Source organism: Astyanax mexicanus, chromosome 3, assembly GCF_023375975.1.
Source record: "Astyanax mexicanus isolate ESR-SI-001 chromosome 3, AstMex3_surface, whole genome shotgun sequence".
Taxonomy (NCBI): Eukaryota; Metazoa; Chordata; class Actinopteri; order Characiformes; family Acestrorhamphidae; genus Astyanax; species Astyanax mexicanus.
This window is the reverse complement of record NC_064410.1, coordinates 33,007,222-33,030,299: the sequence shown is the minus strand read 5'-3', so window position 1 is coordinate 33,030,299 and position 23,078 is coordinate 33,007,222. Positions and strand designations below refer to the sequence as shown.

At 41.9% G+C, this 23,078-nt stretch overlaps 1 protein-coding gene across 1 annotated transcript; it reads left to right on the top strand.

Annotated features, from left to right (window-relative positions):
- Positions 1 to 527: 527 nt before the first annotated feature.
- ywhaz (tyrosine 3-monooxygenase/tryptophan 5-monooxygenase activation protein, zeta polypeptide) lies at positions 528 to 18,236 on the top strand. The gene is made up of 6 exons (XM_007230818.3): positions 528 to 687; positions 6,818 to 7,121; positions 10,041 to 10,164; positions 15,557 to 15,720; positions 16,775 to 16,870; positions 17,152 to 18,236. Exons 2-6 carry the CDS (start codon positions 6,831 to 6,833, stop codon positions 17,209 to 17,211), a joined length of 735 nt encoding a protein of 244 aa, XP_007230880.1. The 5' UTR covers positions 528 to 687; positions 6,818 to 6,830; the 3' UTR covers positions 17,212 to 18,236.
- Positions 18,237 to 23,078: the final 4,842 nt, after the last annotated feature.

The following is a 23,078-nucleotide window of genomic DNA, read 5'->3' as shown; positions in this document are numbered from 1 at the left end:
TGGCATAATTCATTCTTACCTTTAAACTTCTAACAAAGGTGAGCAGTATTTTTGAACAGCTTTTAGTATCCTACTAATAGTCAGAAGTCTGTTATGTAAAAATAAAACAGATTATCGTAATATTGATTATAAAAATCGGTTTTAAACTCAGGACGCCCTGAAACTCGGGACTTTTAAAACGGTCGGTTAATTCCTCCAGCCAATCCGTAGCACGGTTGCCTTGGCAGCGTTTGACGTCAGGACTCGTAACAGGTTTCTCTCCGCACCGGTTTTCCGGCACCCTTCGTCAACCACTCGCTGATTGGCTGTTTAAGATGCTAGTAGTATTTCTGCGTCTTATGATTGAATGGGATTTTACCGTATTATATTAGAGTGCATCGCCATTGGCTGACTGATTGTGGTTGAGAACAGCTAGCCAATCGGAGTGCGGGAGGCGATGCTAGTCCGAAAACGGGCGGGAAAGAGAGCAACGCCCTCCCACTGTAGCCCCTGCTGCCCGCAGTGGAAAGTGAGCGGGAAACCCCGTGCACCGATGAGCTCTTGGTGACTGTCAGCTGGGAAGCAGGGAAGGCTGCACGGATACACGCCCTGGTTACGAGGTCGGCAAACTGTTGAGCGATTTCGTCTCGTCTTCCGCTCTGCCTTCGGAATAAGGACGTCTTTCGGCTTCGCCTTTGCCTTTCTCGGGTCAGTTTGGTTGTTTTTCTGTCTCTTGAAATGAGCTGTTTTGTAGCGCATGTCAGGGATGCGCCGGGGAGGAAGGAGGCTGAAGTTGGCTTCTTTTCCGCTCTTTCCCCTTGTTCCACCTTAAATGAATGTAACAGCTGCAGCGTTTAAGGTGGAACAGGAACCGTCAGATATGAATCTAACTTCAGTCTGGTGAGACGCTTTGGGTTTTTAATGTTTAGGGTTTTATGTATGGAGGAGCAGCTGGGGTTAGCTAGGTTAGCTATCTCAGTCGAACAACTTGTCTGAAAAAGAGGAGCAGAAACGTGAGGGTGGAGGTGTTTTAGTGCTGTGCTTTGTGGTCTCTCTTTCTCGCGCTCCTGCTCACTGGGTGTGCTGGGTGTGTTTCTGTGCGTCAGGCAGATTAAAGTGCAAATAAGCATCGGAGAGGAGACGTGTGAGTGAACGAGTGAGTGAGTGAGTGGCTTTCGAGTTGTAGCTGGATAATCAGATACAGCTATAAGAGGAGATAAGTGTTTTGTCTTAGTTCAGCATGATGATTGAGGAGGAGGAGGAGGAGGGGGCGGTGTGGTATCTCACTGATCAGATCTGACTGCAGGGTGGACATTGTTCTCTCTCTGTCTTTGTCAGTGAGCTGGTTGGAGAAAAAAATATTGAATGGGTTTTAAATATTTTATTCCTTTTTCTTATTATGTTTGTAGTTAATGGAATAGATTAGAATATAGCTACATTATTTTTTGTATATTTCTAATGATCGTAATGGCTTACTGTATAATTCTGTATAGATACTGCTACTATAACCTGAAGAACCACTCTGGCATATAAAATAACTGGCTAACGCTATAATAGTCATGTGGTATCCTATATTGTAAGCTATATTGTAAGATTTCTACAAGAAGCCTTTAGTAGTTAGTATTACTATAGTTATAGCTGCTACGTGTTGTAAAGGCAGGAAGGGGGAAGGTGTGAGCTGAGCCGGGAGAGAGAGGGAGAGAGATACTGGTTGGGATTTGCCCACAGCACACTTTCATTTGGGGCACGTTGAGCACGGTTTTGCATAATATGTCTGAGTTTCCCGGATCAGCCCTGCCCTCAGGTTTGGCTCTCCTGTTGCAGCAGGTAGACCCTGCTGGGCGTGGCGCACCCGCTCACTTCTACAGATTCCACACCGCGCACACTTCAGCCTGCAGTCTGAGCGACATGTGAAGCGTTTTCTCTAGTGAAATCTTTTATTTAAAGGGGAAATGTCATTTAAAGGCAGCTCTGTTTTTAAAAACACTGGTCCTAACGAGTCTGTATATATGTAAACGGATTAGCCTTATTTATTTTATTTTTAGGTTAAAGTTAAAGGAGTAATTTTGTAGACTAATAGTATTGTTTCCTCAGAAGAGACAGCGTCTATAGTTGAATGCAATCCCCTGTTCAAATGACGTAATGTGTAAAAAAAAAAAAAAAAAAAAAAACTAGAGAAGCCCTCTACAGGAAACAGGAAACTTGGATTTCAGATCTGAATTTATTATTTTCTTTCAAAAGTTCATGAAATTACAGAATCTATTCTTTGTGTATCATTCACATGGTGCAAAATGTTTTTTTTTTTAATAAGGAGCCCTAAGAATATAAATGTTTCGTCCCTTATAAATATTGGGCTGTGTGCGCCTATGTTTGTATAAAGCTTCTGTAGCACTGGCAGATTTACTCTAAGTTTACTCTTATTCAGCACCAATTTGGTCATCCTTAAACAGTCAGCAAATGGATGGGTGTGTTTGGGCATGGGTGGGTAACAGTGGGGATGACTAGGTAGAAAAGCTGAATAAAAATGGGGGTGGCCAGGTAGGACTTTGAAATGGCTAGGTTGGAGTTGGGAAGCGTGGTGAAGGCTGGGTAGGAGTGGGGAGGTGTGGAGATGGCTGGGTAGGAGTGGGGAGGTGTGGAGATGGCTGGGTAGGAGTGGGGAGGTGTGGAGATGGCTGGGTAGGAGTGGGGAGGTGTGGAGATGGCTGGGTAGGAGTGGGGAGGTGTGGAGATGGCTGGGTAGGAGTGGGGAGGTGTGGAGATGGCTGGGTAGGAGTGGGGAGGTGTGGAGATGGCTGGGGAGGTGTGGAGATGGCTGGGTAGGAGTGGGGAGGTGTGGAGATGGCTGGGTAGGAGTGGGGAGGTGTGGAGATGGCTGGGTAGGAGTGGGGAGGTGTGGAGATGGCTGGGTAGGAGTGGGGAGGTGTGGAGATGGCTGGGTAGGAGTGGGGAGGTGTGGAGATGGCTGGGTAGGAGTGGGGAGGTGTGGAGATGGCTGGGTAGGAGTGGGGAGGTGTGGAGATGGCTGGGTAGGAGTGGGGAGGTGTGGAGATGGCTGGGTAGGAGTGGGGAGGTGTGGAGATGGCTGGGTAGGAGTGGGGAGGTGTGGAGATGGCTGGGTAGGAGTGGGGAGGTGTGGAGATGGCTGGGTAGGAGTGGGGAGGTGTGGAGATGGCTGGGTAGGAGTGGGGAGGTGTGGAGATGGCTGGGTAGGAGTGGGGAGGTGTGGAGATGGCTGGGTAGGAGTGGGGAGGTGTGGAGATGGCTGGGTAGGAGTGGGGAGGTGTGGAGATGGCTGGGTAGGAGTGGGGAGGTGTGGAGATGGCTGGGTAGGAGTGGGGAGGTGTGGAGATGGCTGGGTAGGAGTGGGGAGGTGTGGAGATGGCTGGGTAGGAGTGGGGAGGTGTGGAGATGGCTGGGTAGGAGTGGGGAGGTGTGGAGATGGCTGGGTAGGAGTGGGGAGGTGTGGAGATGGCTGGGTAGGAGTGGGGAGGTGTGGAGATGGCTGGGTAGGAGTGGGGAGGTGTGGAGATGGCTGGGTAGGAGTGGGGAGGTGTGGAGATGGCTGGGTAGGAGTGGGGAGGTGTGGAGATGGCTGGGTAGGAGTGGGGAGGTGTGGAGATGGCTGGGTAGGAGTGGGGAGGTGTGGAGATGGCTGGGTAGGAGTGGGGAGGTGTGGAGATGGCTGGGTAGGAGTGGGGAGGTGTGGAGATGGCTGGGTAGGAGTGGGGAGGTGTGGAGATGGCTGGGTAGGAGTGGGGAGGTGTGGAGATGGCTGGGTAGGAGTGGGGAGGTGTGGAGATGGCTGGGTAGGAGTGGGGAGGTGTGGAGATGGCTGGGTAGGAGTGGGGAGGTGTGGAGATGGCTGGGTAGGAGTGGGGAGGTGTGGAGATGGCTGGGTAGGAGTGGGGAGGTGTGGAGATGGCTGGGTAGGAGTGGGGAGGTGTGGAGATGGCTGGGTAGGAGTGGGGAGGTGTGGAGATGGCTGGGTAGGCGTGGGGAGGTGTGGAGATGGCTGGGTAGGCGTGGGGAGGTGTGGAGATGGCTGGGTAGGCGTGGGGAGGTGTGGAGATGGCTGGGTAGGCGTGGGGAGGTGTGGAGATGGCTGGGTGGGCCTGGGGAGGTGTGGAGATGGCTGGGTGGGCCTGGGGAGGTGTGGAGAAGGCTGAGTGGGACTGGGGAGGAGTAAAAAGGGCTGGGGAGGAGTGGGGAATTGTGGAACAGGCAAATTAGGAGTGGGGAGTAGTGTGGAGAAAGCTGGGTAAATGTGGGGAGGTATGGAGAAAGCTGGGTAGGACTTGGGAGATGTGGAAAAAGCTGGGTGGGACTGGGGAGGAGTAGAAAGGGCTGGGTTGGAGTGGGGAATTGTGGAACTGGCAAGTTAGGAGTGGGGAGTAGTGTGGAGAAAGCTGGGTAAATGTGGGGAGGTGTGGAGAAAGCTGGGTAGGACTTTGGAGGTGTGGAGAAGGCTGAGGAGAAGTGGGGAGGAGTGAGGAGGTGTGGAGAAGGCTCGAGAGGAGTGGGGAGGTGTGGAGAAAGCTGGGTAGGCCCGGGGAGTTGTGGAGTAGGCTGGGTAGGCCCGGGGAGTTGTGGAGTAGGCTGGGTAGGCCCGGGAAGGTGTGGAGAAAGCTGGGTAAATGTGGGGAGGTGTGGAGAAGGCTGGGGAGGAGTGAGGAGGTGTGGAGAAGGCTCGAGAGGAGTGGGGAGGTGTGGAGAAAGCTGGGTAGGACTTTGGACCTGTGGAGAAGGCTGAGGAGAAGTGGGGAGGCCCGGGGAGTTGTGGAGTAGGCTGAGGAGAAGTGGGGAGGCCCGGGGAGTTGTGGAGTAGGCTGGGTAGGCCCGGGGAGTTGTGGAGTAGGCTGGGTAGGCCCGGGGAGTTGTGGAGTAGGCTGGGTAGGCCCGGGGAGGTGTGGAGAAAGCTGGGTAAATGTGGGGAGGTGTGGAGAAAGCTGGCTGGGACTTGGGAGATGGGGAAAAAGCTGGGTGGGACTGGGGAGGAGTAGAAAGGGCTGGGTTGGAGTGGGGAATTGTGGAGAAGGCTCGAGAGGAGTGGGGAGGTGTGGAGAAAGCTGGGTAGGACTTTGGAGGTGTGGAGAAGGCTGAGGAGAAGTGGGGAGGCCCGGGGAGTTGTGGAGTAGGCTGGGTAGGCCCGGGGAGTTGTGGAGTAGGCTGAGTAGGCCCGGGGAGGTGTGGAGAAAGCTGGGTAAATGTGGGGAGGTGTGGAGAAAGCTGGCTGGGACTTGGGAGATGGGGAAAAAGCTGGGTGGGACTGGGGAGGAGTAGAAAGGGCTGGGTTGGAGTGGGGAATTGTGGAGAAGGCTCGAGAGGAGTGGGGAGGTGTGGAGAAAGCTGGGTAGGACTTTGGAGGTGTGGAGAAGGCTGAGGAGAAGTGGGGAGGCCCGGGGAGTTGTGGAGTAGGCTGGGTAGGCCCGGGGAGTTGTGGAGTAGGCTGAGTAGGCCCGGGGAGGTGTGGAGAAAGCTGGGTAAATGTGGGGAGGTGTGGAGAAAGCTGGCTGGGACTTGGGAGATGGGGAAAAAGCTGGGTGGGACTGGGGAGGAGTAGAAAGGGCTGGGTTGGAGTGGGGAATTGTGGAACAGGCAAATTAGGAGTGGGGAGTAGTGTGGAGAAAGCTGGGTAAATGTGGGGAGGTGTGGAGAAAGCTGGGTAGGCCCGGGGAGGTGTGGAGTAGGCTGGGTAGGCCCGGGGAGATGTGGAGAAAGCTGGGTGGGACTGGGGAGGAGTAGAAAGGGCTGGGTTGGAGTGGGGAATTGTGGAACAGGCAAATTAGGAGTGGGGAGTAGTGTGGAGAATGCTGGGTTGGAGTGGGGACGTATGGATAAGGCTGGCAGAGTATAGGGAGGTGTGGAGAAGGCTGGGCAGAAGTGGGAAGGTGTGGGGAAGGCCTGGTAGGCATGGGGAGGCACTGGGAAGGCTGGGTTGAAGTGAGGATTACTGTGTGTAAGTGGAGATGGATGGGTATGAACAAGTTGGAGTGGGAGTGGCAGATGAGCTTGGTAGGAATAGGCATGGCTGGTATGAATAAGCAGGGCTGGGATGCCTTTACATCATTTCAGTGTCTTCATAGCAGAGTGAACATGTGCTAAAGTCATCGCAGGATGTGCTGTGCTGCGTGAGACATTAAATCAACCAACATTTATGATTCTTTACACAAAAGGAAAATCCACACTATTGTAATTTCTAATGACTATTGACAGAGGCAGATTTCATGTGTGTAATACTGTTTATTTGGGTACACAGCCTGAATTGTTATTATCAGCACGTTAGAATATTGATCTAAAGTGATTCCCAATATCGTGCAGCCTTGGTAGGAGTGGTGGAGTGACTGTGGTTTGATGGATATGTATAGGTAGAAATAGGGATGGCTGGGTATGAATAAAAAGGACTGTAAAACCTGTGATTAGCTGTGTTTTGATGGTGGTGACTGGGTATGAATAAGTAAGAAGGCTGGGCAGCAGTATAAATTGGGGTTACTATGTGTGAATAGGCAGGATTGGAAGTGGCTGGATATAAAAAAGGTGGAAGTGGTGATTACTGTAGGAGTAGAGATAGGTCTGGGTGGAAGTGTGGATGGCTGGAGTATGAAAAGGTATGTTAGGATGGATGGGTAGAAAAGGGGAAGACTGTGGAAGGGTGGGTATAAATGCTGGAGACTGGGGATAACGTGGAATTGATTGATACTGATGTTGGAAAAAGGTGGTATATCTCCATTAGAAACATTATTATAATTGTCACTGATGTACAGTATGTTCTCATGAATGTACATTGATCAGATTGTTCTGAGATGCACTCTCCTCACTCTTTATGGTTCTTGTTTAGGAACTGAGCAGTGATGGATAAGAGTCAGCACGTGCAGAAGGCCAAGCTTGCAGAGCAGGCTGAGCGCTACGATGACATGGCCGCCTCTATGAAGGCTGTGACGGAGCTGGGAGAGGAGCTGACAGACGAGGAGAGGAACCTGCTCTCTGTTGCCTACAAGAACGTGGTGGGCGCCCGTCGGTCATCCTGGAGGGTCATCTCTAGCATCGAGCAGAAGACAGAGGGCAGCGACAAGCAGCAGATGGCTAAAGAGTATCGTGAGAAAATTGAGGCAGAGCTACAGTCCATTTGCAAAGACGTGCTGGTGAGTTTGGCCCAGTATTAAATATGTACAAAGCAGAAAAAAAGAAATATATATATATATATATATATATATATGTATATGTATATGTATGTGTGTGTGTGTGTGTGTACAAATATGTTTGGATTTAGGCAATTCTGCAAATATTCTATCCTGACAGAAAAAAACACAATGTACAGCGGTGCCACATTTTAACAGCCAAGAAATCAGTTAAACATAGTTAATGAAAACGTCACACAGTCAAACAATGAAGCAATGAATCAGTCTCTTTCTTTTTTTTTTCACTAATTCTAAAAATCTGTGAGATTTGTAGAACACAGTAAGCACACATAATTGTTTTTAGTGAGCTCATCAATATGTATATTAGGTTTCTGGAAAAACATGTCCTAGTCTAGACAAGCCTCGCCTGTGCTTCCTCTGACCTCCTGTTAGTCGTTTTAAGGCACTCCTCAACACCCTTTTGCTACACTCCCAATATATGTAGTGAGAGTATGTTGAAAACACTTAGACCTAAGGTGTAAAGGTCACATGTAGCACAAATATATCTTAGACTGCATTACCACCCACAGTGGACAGTGCAGTGGGCAGTCATTATTTTAATTGGCGGTGACTGGCTTAATCTCTTTCACACAAGTGTCTTTGTCAGAAATCACATTCATATTCAGTTCAGGAGGCCCCACACACACATCCTGCTGTTCTTTTGCTTCCATGCAACATGGCAAAAGTCATGGGACATGATACTATTTCCTGTCACCTCCCCCTCAAATTACACTTCCTGAACAATGAAACAATAGGCAAAAATTGTAATGGCCCTTTGGTGTGGGGAAGGAGTGCATGATTCTGTAAAAGCCCGAACACACAAATATTTGTTCAAGTTATTCCTCATTATTTGATGTATGTCAAAACTCTACTGTAGAGGCATGCAGACAGTGCAGATGGAGTTATGAGGCAGTCAGTCTGGGAGGCTGCTACTGTGCTGTTTCACTTGGCTCACAGCCTAAAGGGAGCTTAATAAGAGCTTGCATATAAATGCCTCACGCATGTAACATTCCTGCCACTTCCCTGCTTTGCTATTTAGACTGCTTGTGGAAGAATTCAGTGTTTAATGTTGCCTGTAATAAGGTAATGGTGATGTTGGCAGGCGTTGGCATGGATGTTCTTCTTTCCGCATCCAAACAGCTTCAGTGTCTGTATTCATGATGACAATCCATCCTGCATGTTGAAATGGAGGAAAGTGAAAAACATCTCTACATGAAAGCCTCTTAAAACAAACACTTTCAGGCTCTCTTGCAGAGAACTGAATTACAGAACCAACTGCTAAATTCATATGCAAGTTTCTACACATCTGTTCAAATTACATGACTAGTTTATTGGAAGTCCGTTTCAGTGTCTTTTTTTTTTCTCTCTCCTCCCTAATGGAGGAACCCAGGATTTTAAAGACCATCCCCTTAATGAAAACCTGCAAATTCCATGTGCAAATTCCAGTATTTGTGGTCAATTTTTTTTTTTTTGGTTTAGTTTTGTTGTAGAACTTAAATACGATGTATTATACACTTTTCTTAATATCAAATGTGCCATTATCTTTATCCATGTCCCATTTTATATTTTAATATTACCAATATGTAGTGTCCAGTAAATTAAGAGTATTGGTATTAACATGTGCCGAAGTGTGTCTGCAGAAAAGCACTTGTTTGCACTTACACCACCAACCATACACATAAAAGGATTGCTCAAAATGTTGCATAAGACTGTAAAGACTGTTGCAGATAACTTTAAACTTGGCTGCGTTGTTGGTCAACTTTGACAAATATATAATTATTATTATTTTAACAAGTTTACCCTTTAAAATGTTTCTGTTCATATGTGTGTAAGAATGATATACGATACTTTATCTCCTACATAATATCTTCTCTCATTATGTATGGATAGGGCTAAACTGTAGTAGAGAAAAAAAAATATTTTAAAGCAAAACGCAACATGAAATTTTAAAAGCAAAGGGCAACATGAAATTTGAAGGAGAATACTATCTATCTGCTAATTTTGTCTAGCCAGTTAAGAGATACCTGCACTAGACACCTGGCTAGTATGGATACAGGGAAGGCCATTTACCTGCCCAGACGCAGCTAGGCCAGTTATGCTCTTAGGGATCATGGATGAGTGAGTTATGTCTGCGATCTCATGTTGATTGGGCCAACACTTAGACAGTTGTGCAAATCCATGTTTGAATGTTTCGTGAGATATTTGTTTTTCGTCAGTATCTATACTATGAGCTGAAACCGTGTTTCCAAATGCCTGGAAATACAAATGCCTTGTATGTTGTTTGTGTGTTTTTTATTTAATCTTCAATACAACACTGATAAAACTGTCTCTCTTACATAAGCATGCAAATAAAGCCCACAAGGTCAGAAGGTCAACCCATGCAGAAGCTCTGGCACCAGCTGGAGGCTGTGAAGCCTCTCTGTGTGCGTTTATTGCAGAAAGATGGTGCAGATCTATGTGAAGGTTTTTATAGTACTTTTCACACAGCAACAACTTGATCTGATAGCCTAATCAGAGTGCTTTGGTTCTTTTTGCAGCTGCCATGGATAACTATAAATTATACAATGTCTGTGTCTGGTACAGATTTTTTTATCCTAGCTTTTATTTTGCTCTGTTCTGTACTTATGTAAGCTAGCATGAACAAATTACTGCAAGACTCGGCCACCATTTCGATATCCACTCCTGCCTACCTGTATCCTGCTTACCTGCCGATATTTATATCTATATATTTATATGCCTTATGATAATTCTGGCCTTTACCCATCTGTAACCCATTCATGACTACCGATACCCATTTATAACCATGTGCTATCTGTTGAGGTCATCATGCTTTAGACTTGAACCATGTATTTAAAAACAACGTTTGCTTCCTTCTACCTGCAGAATCTCCTGGATAAGTTCCTGATCCGCAGCACGTCTCCAGCAGAGAGCCAGGTGTTCTACCTGAAGATGAAGGGAGACTACTACCGTTACCTGGCGGAGGTTGCTACAGGAGATGAAAAAACCAGTGAGTCTCTTTTGATATTTTCCTCAAAGCTATTATGTAATTTAGGGATGTCCTGATCACTTTTTTGCTCCCTAGTTATTTGATTGGATATTTTAGCAGTGCAGTAAAAAAAAACGCATCCAAATTGTCCCTTAAGGTTTTTTTTAAAATACCTTTAGAATTATTATTAAACAATGGTATCAATAATATCACAAAATAAGTCGTAAAAAAGTACTAAATAGCCATATGATTTTCATTCAAATAATCATCCTTTGTTTTTGTAACAAATAAATTTATACTAGACTTTTTTTACTGTATTATAATATTGATGCTTTTTAAGAATATTGTTTAACAGAGCTTTAACAGAGGAAATATATCATAGTGTAGCTCCATAGATTGCATTAATATATTTTATTTTCTGAGCATGAGCATTCTCACTGTGTATTGAACTTGTGGAGTAACAACGTAAAATTACATTTTTAATAAATTAGTGATTTGGATGTTTTCCACCCAATTCCGTTTCTTTGAAAAATATGTAATTGGCCCCAGTTTCCGATCACATGACCAAATCGGGGACATCCCTAACGTTAATATTTTAATTTCTTACATACTCTTATACAAAACTCTTAACATAGTTTACCCAAGTTGTGTGGTGCTTCTCCTGTTTTAGTACTGGAGCTATTAGGATAAGACAATGAATATAGAATAATGAGGCCAATTAGCATAGTTCTCACAGTATGCAGTTGTTCTGCAGAGTAGAGCTGGTCTTGAAGTCTGAATTTTGTCCGTACTTCAGTCCATGTTTATAAGAGAAACCTACTCCAGTCAGTGTTAGAGCTTCCTGAACAACTACACATGGATGAGTGATCATTGAGGCATGCAGTTAGCACCTATTTGCTAATTGTTTGAATATAAACTCTCATTAGGGTGAATGTTAATAACTCTCTAAATGTAGGTACTGGGATATAAACTGAAGTGTGTTATCTTTAGGATGTCTCTCATTAGGGTGAATATTAGTAACACATTCTTAATTTAGGCAAACTAAGATAGAGTTACAGCCTCAGACTTGGTAGTTAGGACAGAAAACATTCGAGGACAGAACCTGAAAAGATCAATTTTATTTTAGCATTTTTGAGCTGTGCTAATGAAGTGATATTGACGGAATATGTGCTCTGGCCAGTTCTTGTTCTGCTGCCGGATGAAGCGATTGTACAGGATGAGGATGATTCAGCATTGAGCTGGTTGAAGCCCTGTGGGCAGGTTTGGTGTTTCATAACACACACACAGTGTCAGTGTTGCTCTCTTTATCAGCATGTTGCCAAATGTAATCTGTACATACTCCTAACTAACAGTTTGTTAGGAACATTGTACTGATGCTGGCTAGGTCCTCACTTTGCTTTCCAAAACCCACAGAACTGCAGCTCAGCATCTTGGATTCCACTACATCTTGAACACATTCCTTTGAGATCACGAAAGTCCTGCAGTTTTTTTAGGGCACTATGGCTTCCATTCTTCCACAGCACCAAAAGTGCTTTATTGGATTCAGTTCTATGACTAGGAAGGCCAGTGAAGAACACTAAGCTCAGTGTGAAGTTCATGAAACCAGTTTGGGGTGACTGTTGCTTTATGACATGGTGCATTATTGTGCTGCAAGTAGCCATTAGAGTGATGATGGTCATGATAAGCTGAGGCATTCAAGCAATGATTGATAGTATTGACAGCACAGGGACTGCTAAGCAAATGTTACCCGCTCTCACCAACCTGGACTACTGATATCTGTGCTGATTGTGCCAAATTCTCTGCCTACCATCTGGGAACCTCAGCAGAAATTAAGAAGCATCAGGCCACTCTACATTTTTCCAATCTTAAACTGTCCAGATTTGGTCATCCTGTGCACTGTGGCCTCAGCTTTCTGTTCTTGACTGACATTAATTGAATCCAACATTGGTCTTCTTCTGTTGAAGCCCATCCACCTCAAATATGGGTTCACTTTTTAGAATGGATTCCCCTAAATTTAGCCAAACTAAATTATTTTACTTAAAATCTTAGGTTTGGTTCTAAGTCTGAGCTTTTTACAACTCAAGATCAGAAAACCAACAGACATGCTACATATCATATCAAATGCCAAGACAGTGGTCAAGTATCTGCATGTAATTCAGCTCAGAAAAAATAAATAATAGCTTTGTAATTGCTTTTTCTTTAAAAATGGTTTTCCTACTTTGGACGAATATTTAATTTTTCTCCATTTCGGCAAAAAAAAATGGTATAGAGCATCCTTACTTTTCAGACTTAATTATAACATTGGCACATCAAATTGTCGCTCTATGGCCAAGGCCAACTTCACACCTTTTTATACCTTTTTATGCAGTGAATACCAGACCAGTGATTACCAGAGTACTGGAATAACTGCACCTTGAGTTACCTCTGCACACACCTGCACTCAATGCGCTGGATCAGCAGCTGCAGCAGACACATGTCGGGGCAGAAATTCACCTTCTGTTAAAACAGTGTTCAGCATGGTTCCTCTGCCCTGTACAGCTAGCCAATTACACATGGATACCCCACCCCCACCCCCACTCGCGCTGACATGTGTCATAGTTTCCTGCTAGCTGAATCAGAGAACTGTAACAGGCCTTAGCTTGTGCTCCCACGCCCATGAGCCAATGAATGAAAGGGAAAGTGTCACTTTAGTTTCTTCACTAGTAGAACAGGGAGTTCCAATCAGACTCCTGCTGCTTTTCTTCTGCCTACTGTTACAAAATACTAATTAACGAGCAATGTTTGTTTATATTAGGTGTGTGCATGGAGAGTAGAAAGTTCAGCTAAATAGGTAACTGCTCCAGTCCTGGCGCCAGTATTCTAATTGTGTGTTCACACTAGCAGCCGCCGGAGTAACATGCGACACAAGTCACTTCCTAGCCTCACATACCAAAAGAGCCAAACTTTGGAAAACACAAACAACTTGTCACCTGCTAATGTGATTCCAGGGTAACACCTTAAAAGAAAAGTGGTGACCAGTAAATTAATTTCTTCACCGTTGCCACTGTTTTCTTTGTTATATTTTCTTCATAATGTTTTTAAAGACTAGCTAAGATCTTTCTTTATTACCAAAAAAATGTAATTGCAGTTTATTCATCTATTGCATTGTTTGTTGTAGTTTCAGTTCTGAACTTTCATTGGGCCGTTTATTTTGACATTTTGACTTTGACACTAAGCTTTGCGTTATTCTTTTTTATTTAGTTTTCATGTGAAATCAGTAAAATGCTGGTTATGATATAATTTGTCATTTAGGCTGCAGTTACTCAGAGTAAGAACTTCAAATGGCCTCCTGTAGCATAGATGTGTGAAGGAAGATTTGTGACACAAGTGATGTAAACATCCTTCCGTGTCACATGGTCTTGGTAAAAAGGAGGGGATGCTAGTTCCCCATTTTGCAGAGAGCAGAAACAAGTTCCACTCTTTAGTTCTAATAGTGAACTTCTAGCTGTATTTTGAGTTTATTCCTCACTTGTTTAAGTTAGTTCATTTTCCAGAAACGGTCATAAATCATTTTTACACAACCATATTTCCATCTTTATCCTTATAGAATAGGCTGCTTCTATTACTGTTACCCTTTGTCAGCCAAGCATATGAATATGTTCTCTCTGCCCATTGGTCAAAGCTGCCCTGGTGCGGGAGCAAGAAAGTAAATACAAGAAAAAGGTCCTGTTTTCTGGTGTAGATTTAATCGAAATTAACAGTGAACAGCAGCAAATATGGCATTTATTCATAGCTATAGTAATTATCTGACCATATATACGAGGTTTAATATAAAGCAAACCGAAAGACTGAAGTTAGTCAGATCAAAGTACAGAGTACAGGTGAAAGTTTAATCAGAAGTTTGATCAGAAGAAATGAACCGGCCGAGAGTTCATTTGGAACTGACCTAGGACTACCCAACTAGAGTCTCGGTACAGTTATTTTTTCAGTTCTTTCCTTCACAGATTGTAGAAACAAAGAGCCTGTAGCATCAAACCTCTGTAGAACCAGTGTTTTATTCTGTTCTACACCACATGGTTTTACATGCCATAAGCCCCGCCTACAGGCTGCACCCAAATAGTAGTGTCGATTACTGACTGATTTAAAGTAAACGACTGAATGAAAGACTGTGAGAAGAGTGTGGGGTTCACCAATTAAATCTGGTTAACAGACCACAGTGTAAAAGTCTAAAACTAACTGACTTCCGCCCTGCTATGCTGCACCCACAATATGACTAAGAGCCTTATGTAAACATAAGTCAAGTGCTGTACTGTCTTTGTAAGAACTGTGGTTTTATGTGATGTCTAATGTTCAGTCTCTTAAGAGTTGACTGTGGAGGTGCAACACAGCTGTAGGTGGTGCAGTGGTGGGTTGCATGGGTGCCTCATTTTGATTAAAAGAAATATTAAGAAAATATCAAATTTCAAGATTAATTTAAAATATCAAGAAAATAAGTGTGGTTTAAAAATATTAAATAATTTGTGCTGTGTTTGACACAGATTAAATTTGACTTTGCCTTTAAGCCATTCATGCGGTGAACACACATACACACTAGTAAGTGCACACACTCACAATGGACTCTGTTGTGGCTCCCCAGAGGGACTTGATTAAAGATGAAGCTGAGTTTTTAACCTACACCCTTGTTATCAATTGTCAATAATCAGTGCTCTAACCGCTAAGCTACAGTTTGATGTTTACAATTTTTTTCTTTAAAGCAGCATTATGTAGCATTTTTATGTAATAAAATTGTTGTGATGCTCACTGACTTCGAAATGGGTGATGGCTTCTCTATGATTGTCACTCGGGGATCTCAACTTTTTGATGAATTTATCAGGACTGCATCCGCCAGTCATATTCGTGTAAAATTTGGTAATATTACTCTGCCACATCAGACTGCATGATGTGTCTGTTCTGTATCTTTTGGTTTGTAAAACATGTATGCTCTGAGGAGGGTGGATCTTTATATGTGCTTTGTCTTTGCAGCAGTGAATTACACTCTTTACCTGTAGGGTGAGCCCATTAACAAACAAAAAAAGTCTGCTTAAATATACTACAGTATACTACTGTAGTGGCTTCTTTTTCAGGAAGAAATGTACCACATTGTATCTTCAGTGAATGCGTTGTCCAGACATGTTTGTTTTGTATGCGTTTGAAAGGTCACAGTCTTAGGTTTCATATGGTTTTGTTGTGGCTGCAAAATTAAGCTGACAAGGATTACCCCTTTTACTTTGCAAATGAATGGTTTATGTTGAGTCCATGAGACAAACCAAAATCAGTGTGATTGTTTTGTCATGATTGCTTCTGCTATTAGAGAAATGGCTCTCCAGCTTTATGCATTTTTTGTTTTTGGTCAGATTTGTATTTTTATTTATTTTTTTATTTTTTTCCCCTGTAGACATCATCCAGAAGTCACAGGAAGCATACCAGGCTGCATTTGACATCAGCAAAGACAACATGCAGCCTACCCACCCCATCCGGCTCGGCCTCGCACTCAACTTCTCGGTCTTCTTCTATGAAATCCTGAACTCTCCAGAGCAGGCCTGTGAACTCGCCAAGAAGGTGAGAGGAGTTCTAAATGGTGTCACTTTTTAAAGCCAGGTTTCTACTTATACCAGCAGGAATTTATTTTACCTGATCAAATTTCGTCAAACAGTGCAGTCCTATGCTCCAATAGTAAATGATTAAACAGGGAAATGGCTTTCCACCACACTGGAAAACATCAGCATAAACTTCAGCCATGGTTTAAAGTAACAATTTGGTGTAAGAAAATTCTGCTTTTTTTATGATAATGAGTTTAGGCTATTATTGCGTACAAACATTAAATTTGAACTTCAAACAAAATTCTCTCTCTGTAAATGCCAATCTTATAATGTTTTAATTACCAAGGTTCATTTTCTGTTTTCAAGTTTATCCTCTTCTGTTCTAAACTAAAGATTTGACCACATCTGATTTGACTGATTTCATCAGTCATTTTCATTTAATTTTGAGGTGAAGTGCAAACTTTTATATTGGCATTTTATATTTAATCCTGTGACTGGGATCATTTTAATATATAATATAACCTGTTTATTGAACTGCCAATGGCATTTGTGGCAGACTAGTGACAGCTCTGGCATATTGCTGCCCCAACAAACCAATTATTGCCAGTATTATTGCATCAGTGGCTCTCTCCTGTCCTAAAGATAACCTGCCACTGTGGCTGGTGGGTTGTCCAAATGTACCTGCCATTCCATAAAGTTACCCGCATTTGTCCAGTGGTGGGTGCTAATTTCCCACTGTGGGGTAACGTTTTGTAGGGAACACTGAACTTTGTTTGGTTGCTTCCACTACTGTACACCAATATCTCCCAAACATCCATTTTGAGAGCAGAAATTCAGTGTGAGTTCCTCTGGGTAAAAGATTTGTGACAGTAAGGCAGTAAGGAAGGTCTTTTTAGGTCATCATAACTGCTTATAAAGTTGTCTGTCTAGTCCTGCTCTGTGAAATTCCTGCTAGTTATAGTTCTGGTTGGGGTTGCATGATCATGAAAGTACACCGCAATTCTGCTACAGGTTTTTTTTTTGTTTGTTTTTTTTTTTTTGACTGAATGTCATTGTTATGTTTTTAAATGCAGGCTTTTGACGATGCGATTGCTGAGCTTGACCAGTTAACTGAGGATTCATACAAAGACAGCACGCTGATCATGCAGTTACTAAGAGACAATCTGACAGTAAGTTCATCTCTGTAACCAGAATGGTTTCATTCATCTTCTTTTAAATATATATTACATGTCTCATGTTTTGTGGTCTGTTAATTTAAAAAAAGGAACATTTCTACTGAATTAGAAAATATTTTTGTTAATGTTAATGTTTCTTTTGTTTGTTCTTATAAAAATACATTTATAACATTTTGGATTTAATTTAGTCTAAATATGTAATTTTAGGAGCATAGTCATGTTTCCACCAGTACTATTTTAAAACAGCAAGTTAATATTCTTCTTTCTTTCTTCAGCTGTGGACCTCGGACAATCAACCGGACGTTGAGGATACGGAGGAGGGTCGAGAAAACTAAGGCCACAAACTCCAGTCAGCGCTTCAACAACCAGAGAGACTCGCTCTCTACTACTCCTCACCAGCCTCTGCCATCAGTGTGTGTGCATTTGTACTGGAGTGTGACTGAAAGAGAGTGTGAGTGTATGTGTGGGCATGTGTGTATGTGAGACTGAGTGCATTTTGGGCAGGGGTCTGTCTGGAGAACTTGAGGTTCCTTTGGCACAAAAGTAGGGCTGCACAGTACAGGCAAAACTCCAAATGAACAATTCACATTAGTACATTTTTGTGACCAAAGTAATGTCACCGAAATTTATTCTTAATATGTTTGTAACTGGGTGGAATGCTCACATTAACTTATAATCAGAGAGGTCGGCTAGAGGGCTCATTTGCATATCGCAGCCTGTGATGTCAGTATTGCAAAGGCCAAGATCATGTTAAGGTATTAAGAAGCAGTGTATTGTGCAGCCCTGCACAAAAGTGAGGGAAAGGGTGATTTTTAGTATATTGTTTTGTATGTGCTTCATATTTACATGAAAACATCGAGAAGTCTTGTTTGATCTGTGGTTTACACCAAGAAGCCAACATGAACGTACGTGTGCATATGTATGTATGTGTGTGTGTGTGTGTGTGTGTGTGAGAGAGTGATTGAGTGAGTGAACGAGAGACGAGACAGCTTGTTTAGGGGTGTGTTTAGACATTTGGGCTGGCATGGGCTTTAGACTGCCATTGTGTTCCTTCTTCACCAGTCTTGAGAAATGAACGTTTTTAAGGGACAGAAAATGACGTTTGTTCCATTTTTCTTCCAGTTCATTTCTCTTCATGATGTGCGTCACCTTTTCTGAGGTACAGCACGAGCGCAAACGAGGACTTTTTGCTTATACTGTAACTTTGATACGTCTTTTTCAGCCGAGCCGTAAGACTTTTACATGAGCTTGCTTATCTATCCAGTTACTGTTTAGGAGGGTTTCGTTTATATGTACTTCTTGCGCCTTTTTTTGGATTTGTTTAGTCTTTTGTTACTCGCCTAGAATGCATGAGGCTAAAGGGCAGTTAATCAGGGTAAACAGAGGTTGCTGTTTGGGCTAGCTACAGTAGAGTCGTGTCTTTTCATACAGAACACCAAGCGTAACTGTTAATTCATTCTGGGGTGGGACGTGAATAAAATGTGGATTCAAAAAAAGTCATTGTCTGCTGTTCCTTTCTTTTTTTTTCATTTTGGTATCCTTCTTTCCTTTAAATATAGTTGCTGACAAAAAAAAAAACTTGTGTTCATGTTTGCTGTTTACTATTTGTCAGTCAGAATCTATGCTTTAGAAATAAAAATCAGAAAACAGATTCTCAATAAAAAAACAGCAATTCCATCTAGTGATTTCTAAAGGCAAACTCTTAAAAGAACATTGTCATGTTTTTACTGAATTTTAATTTCTCTTTTACTACTTTAGCTTTCTATCTCATAATGCTGCTGGGGTGAAAACTTTCATGTGCTAAAAACTGAGACATCTAAAACTCCACCACATCTTTTCAACACCAGTGAACCTCAACACACGCAGGAAAATGATAACAGATGTTTGTTACGTTGGTGCCATAAAACAGGGTTTTTTATTCCGGGAAAAACTAATGATTTTAAAGCATTTCATTTTTTATTAGGTTGCATTACTAATTTGAATAGCTGTTCCTCTTTTAGTGGACAAAAGCGAGAGAGAGCAGCTGATTATGAGTAAAAATGGCAGGCTATTAACACACAGTTGGTCTATGATGTAATAGTGTGTAAAGTGCTGTACTAAAAAAAAACAAACAATGCCATTGTTCTATAACAGACAAGGGTACAGATACAATTTGAAGATATTCAAATGCTATTATGCTTATGTCTGCTCTGTACATTAGTCTGTTAGAGATTACTGAACAATTTCAAATAGTCTGCAATTTAGACCTGTAGGTATAAGGTTAGCTAGGTATAAGGTTATGCTAACATAGTGGCTAGGAGCTTCCTTTATTAGTTATATTATCCTTGTATTGTAAGAATAACTCTTAACAGCAGCAACAGTTCCTTTTTGCAAGGAAGGCAACTGGAATTTTTTTGTATCAAAGTCAAAGTCAAAGTGGTTTTATTGTCATTTCAGCTATATACAGAGTACACAGTGAAACGAAACAACGTTCCTCCAAGGACCATGGTGCACATAAACACAGTGTAGACAGAACAATAGTGCAACAGTACAAAAGTGCAGACAGACAATACAACACCATACAGACAAAGAATAATAAATAACAAGACAGTGTGCAAATTTTGCAGTGTGCAAAAAGGACCAGGTGAGGTAGTAATTACTCCATTACACAGTGTGCAATAGAGTCTGCCTGGTCAAGCCATGACCAAGCCATGGTCAAGCCATGATTTGTGGATGGAAGCCTACCCAGTGACAACTGCTAACCTTAAACTACAGTCTGTTAGTACAGTCCTCTGCCTTGCTCTATACCATTCAGTCTCTTTGCAGTTTAATGGGAACAGCAACCGGGCCACAGTGTCTCAGAGGAATGATGCTGCAGCCTTTTACTGAGCATGTGTAGAGACTTCAGAGCACTGCACCAGTTTCAGGAGCCCAGGCAGTGTTCCCTCTGGACAGGGGGCTTGTGGTTCAAGTTATATTTGAGGCCAATTCAAGAACCTTCACAGATAGCGACAGATGGTACGAACTGTGTTGCTGGATTTTGTTTAGTTACCGACCCTGTTACTGGCCAGTTTATTAGAAACCTTTGCTTTGCTGGTTGACCAGCTTAGTTTTTGACTGGCATAGGGTAAGACAGCTTTTGTTTAACTAATCCAAGCTATACAACCATTATGACCACTTAGACTATGCTAGTTAACCTGCATGACCAGTATGACCAAAGTCATGAGCTGGCTAGCCAGCTAGCTTACCATAGTATATGTTTTTGCCTGGACAGCCACCAAAGACCAGCCTAGACAATCCAAAACCTAGCAAACCTAGCAAAATATGGTAATGAACTGGATTTCTCTAAAGTGATATTTCTTATTATTTATATTGTTTATTTATTATCAAAACACTATGCATTTTTCAAATGTACAAGACTTCAGACTGCCAGGTAATCATATTGTTCCAGCTTAATCACTATATTATCCCTTGCATGCATTTGTCATGGCAAGCTGCACAACAGGGTGGACAATAATAATAATAAAAAGTGGCGTTTAATGATAACATGGTTAAAATAAAGTTGCAAACTTTGTGATTTGTCCATGGTGATCTTGTTCTACCAAAAATAAATTTTTTGGTATTCTAAAAATATTTTAATTGCCACTAACGAATTTTTTGGACAAGTATGAATAGCTGGATTTGAATGAAAATAGCTAAATGAATAATCTAATAGTTTAAATAAAACAAACAACATCTTTAAAACGTATAATTTAACCCTCTACAGCATGATTGTTTTTGGAGAACAAATATTAAATAATTTTTTTAGGGGGCATTTAGCTGATGCTCTTATCCAGAATAACTTTATTAGGTTATTCCTATTAGAGAGGCAGGCCAATGTAGTGTTAGGAGTCTTGCCCAAGGACTCATTGGTGTAGCACAGCATACTCACCTCACTGGCAGGCGTTATCTAAGGCCTCACACCAACCATATAAAGTCTTTGTTGATAGAGCAATTTAAAAAAATGTTGCACTTTAGTAAGTACATTAAAACCAAATATGGCTTTAAACAGACAAGCATCAAGCATATGTATATATGTATATATATATATATATATATATATATATATATATATATATATATATATATATATATATATATATATATATATATTTGTGTGTGTGTGTGTGTGTGTGTGTGTGTGCTTTAAGGGTATTTTTCCATTTTTTTATGATAAAAAAGGTTTATATTACATTACTGCTGGCCCTCCAACTCCATTGCTTCATCCCCAGATAAAATGTTAACTCCTAATTTTGACATGTTTGTGTTATGTAAAAAAAAAAAAGGTTTGTTGCCCGAACGCAACACCATGCCATTGTCGGTTACAATTTAGAAAATATATATTTAAGAATTCTTAAATTTTATATTTAAGAATTATCCAACTTTACTAGACTGCAGACACAGCAAAAGCTCTACGCCTCACATCAAGGAAAACTGTATAAAATGTACAAAGTGTACTTTAAAGTGATGGATATCATTCATCTTCGTAACGTGTTCATTCAATGTATCTATTGAAACTTAATTAGATAAAGAAAAGTGCAAAATAAGTGAACCTCAGTGTAGACTATAGTTCTTTAATGTGGTGAAATCACTGTTAAGTCACTGCTGCCTCTTGTGGCTGATTGTTTTATTGAGCGGATGTCAGCCCAGATCTTCCAGAACGTTCCTCCTGATCTCCGGGCGTGGCTCAGAGCCCTCAGGCCATACTGCAGGAGACGAGCGGACTCCAGCTAATGGCACAGGAATTTTTCACATGGTGTGTGTGTGTGTGTGTGAGAGAGAGAGTAATGTTTCAGTATCCTGACTTATTCACATATGCATGAGTGGGAAACAATGCCTGGGTGAGTCAGATAACAAAAGATACCAGACCACACCACAGACACACATCAGCACAGACAAGCACTTTAACCACAGCTCTTACAAACTTAAACGTCCCCACCTTCTCTTTATCCATACCCATTAAACATACTGTCTCTTTAAGACAGTTATATGCAAGTTAGCTCTGTTCAGAATGGCAACAATGTTTGTATCATGTTTAAAAAGTACTCAGAAACACTGCTTGTGACTTTAGTGTGAGTAGTTGGCACAAAACAGCTATATGTGACAGTGATAAATGTTGTGAAGTCACAAAAACAATTAAATCAAAACAGCTTCTTTTATACCTCATTTGAAAATCTGCAATAGCATCACTAGTTTCAAAAAACAGCTTAAAATGTATCTACTCTCATTATAACCAATCCAAATAGTAAATATGTATTTGTGTTCTAATTATGTATATTGAGTAACTACATATTACATATTACGTTTTTTTTACTATTTTATTTTATTATTATTATTTTTTTTGTTTGTTTGTTTGTTTTTTCTCAATCTTTTCTTTTTTCTGTGTTTCTCTTAGAATTTGCTTGGAGGGAAAGTAGCTTGTACAAGCCTCTTTAAGGCTTTTTTTACTTTCCCTGCACAGTTATTTTGTTTGTTTATTTGATTATTTGATGTCACATTCTATCTGTGCAAATAAAAAAAATAAAAAAAATGCCCAAATACACTGCCTGGCCAAAAAAAAAAAGATAACACACTCTTTAGCCCTATGCGGACGGGATTAGTTTCTCAGGGGGACATCTGTGAAAGATATTTTACACTTTTACTCAGTGAAAAAACAGGAGAACCAGTGAGGGTTTTTTTTTTGGCTTTCTTGGTTACGTGACATCGCGTTCAGTAGCTCCTCTATTTCCACTTGCTGTTGTGTTTATGTGGATCTCCATGGAAACACGCACCCAAAGTGTAATTACATTGCGTGGCATTGAACAAATAGCTGTTTTATTAAACGCAAGGAGACGAAACTCAGAGATGTGCGTCCAGATGGCACTAAAATTACTGGAGGACCACAGAGTTCGGCGAAAAACAGTAGATAATGCAGCCTGTAATTTTCTCAGAGGGCTTTTGAGAAAAAAACATACATGGTCGTTCGGGACGGGAATAAAATCACAGTGGACCCCCATAAAAGAGAAAAATACCCCAGCACCCCATGAGAAACTAATTCCGTCTGTATAGGGCTTAATATTTAATTGGACCGCCTTTAGCTTTGATTGCAGCACATATTCACTGTGACATTGTTTCGATACGCCTTTGCAGTGTCACAAGATTTATTTCAATCCAGTATTGCATTAAATTTTCAACAAGATCTTGC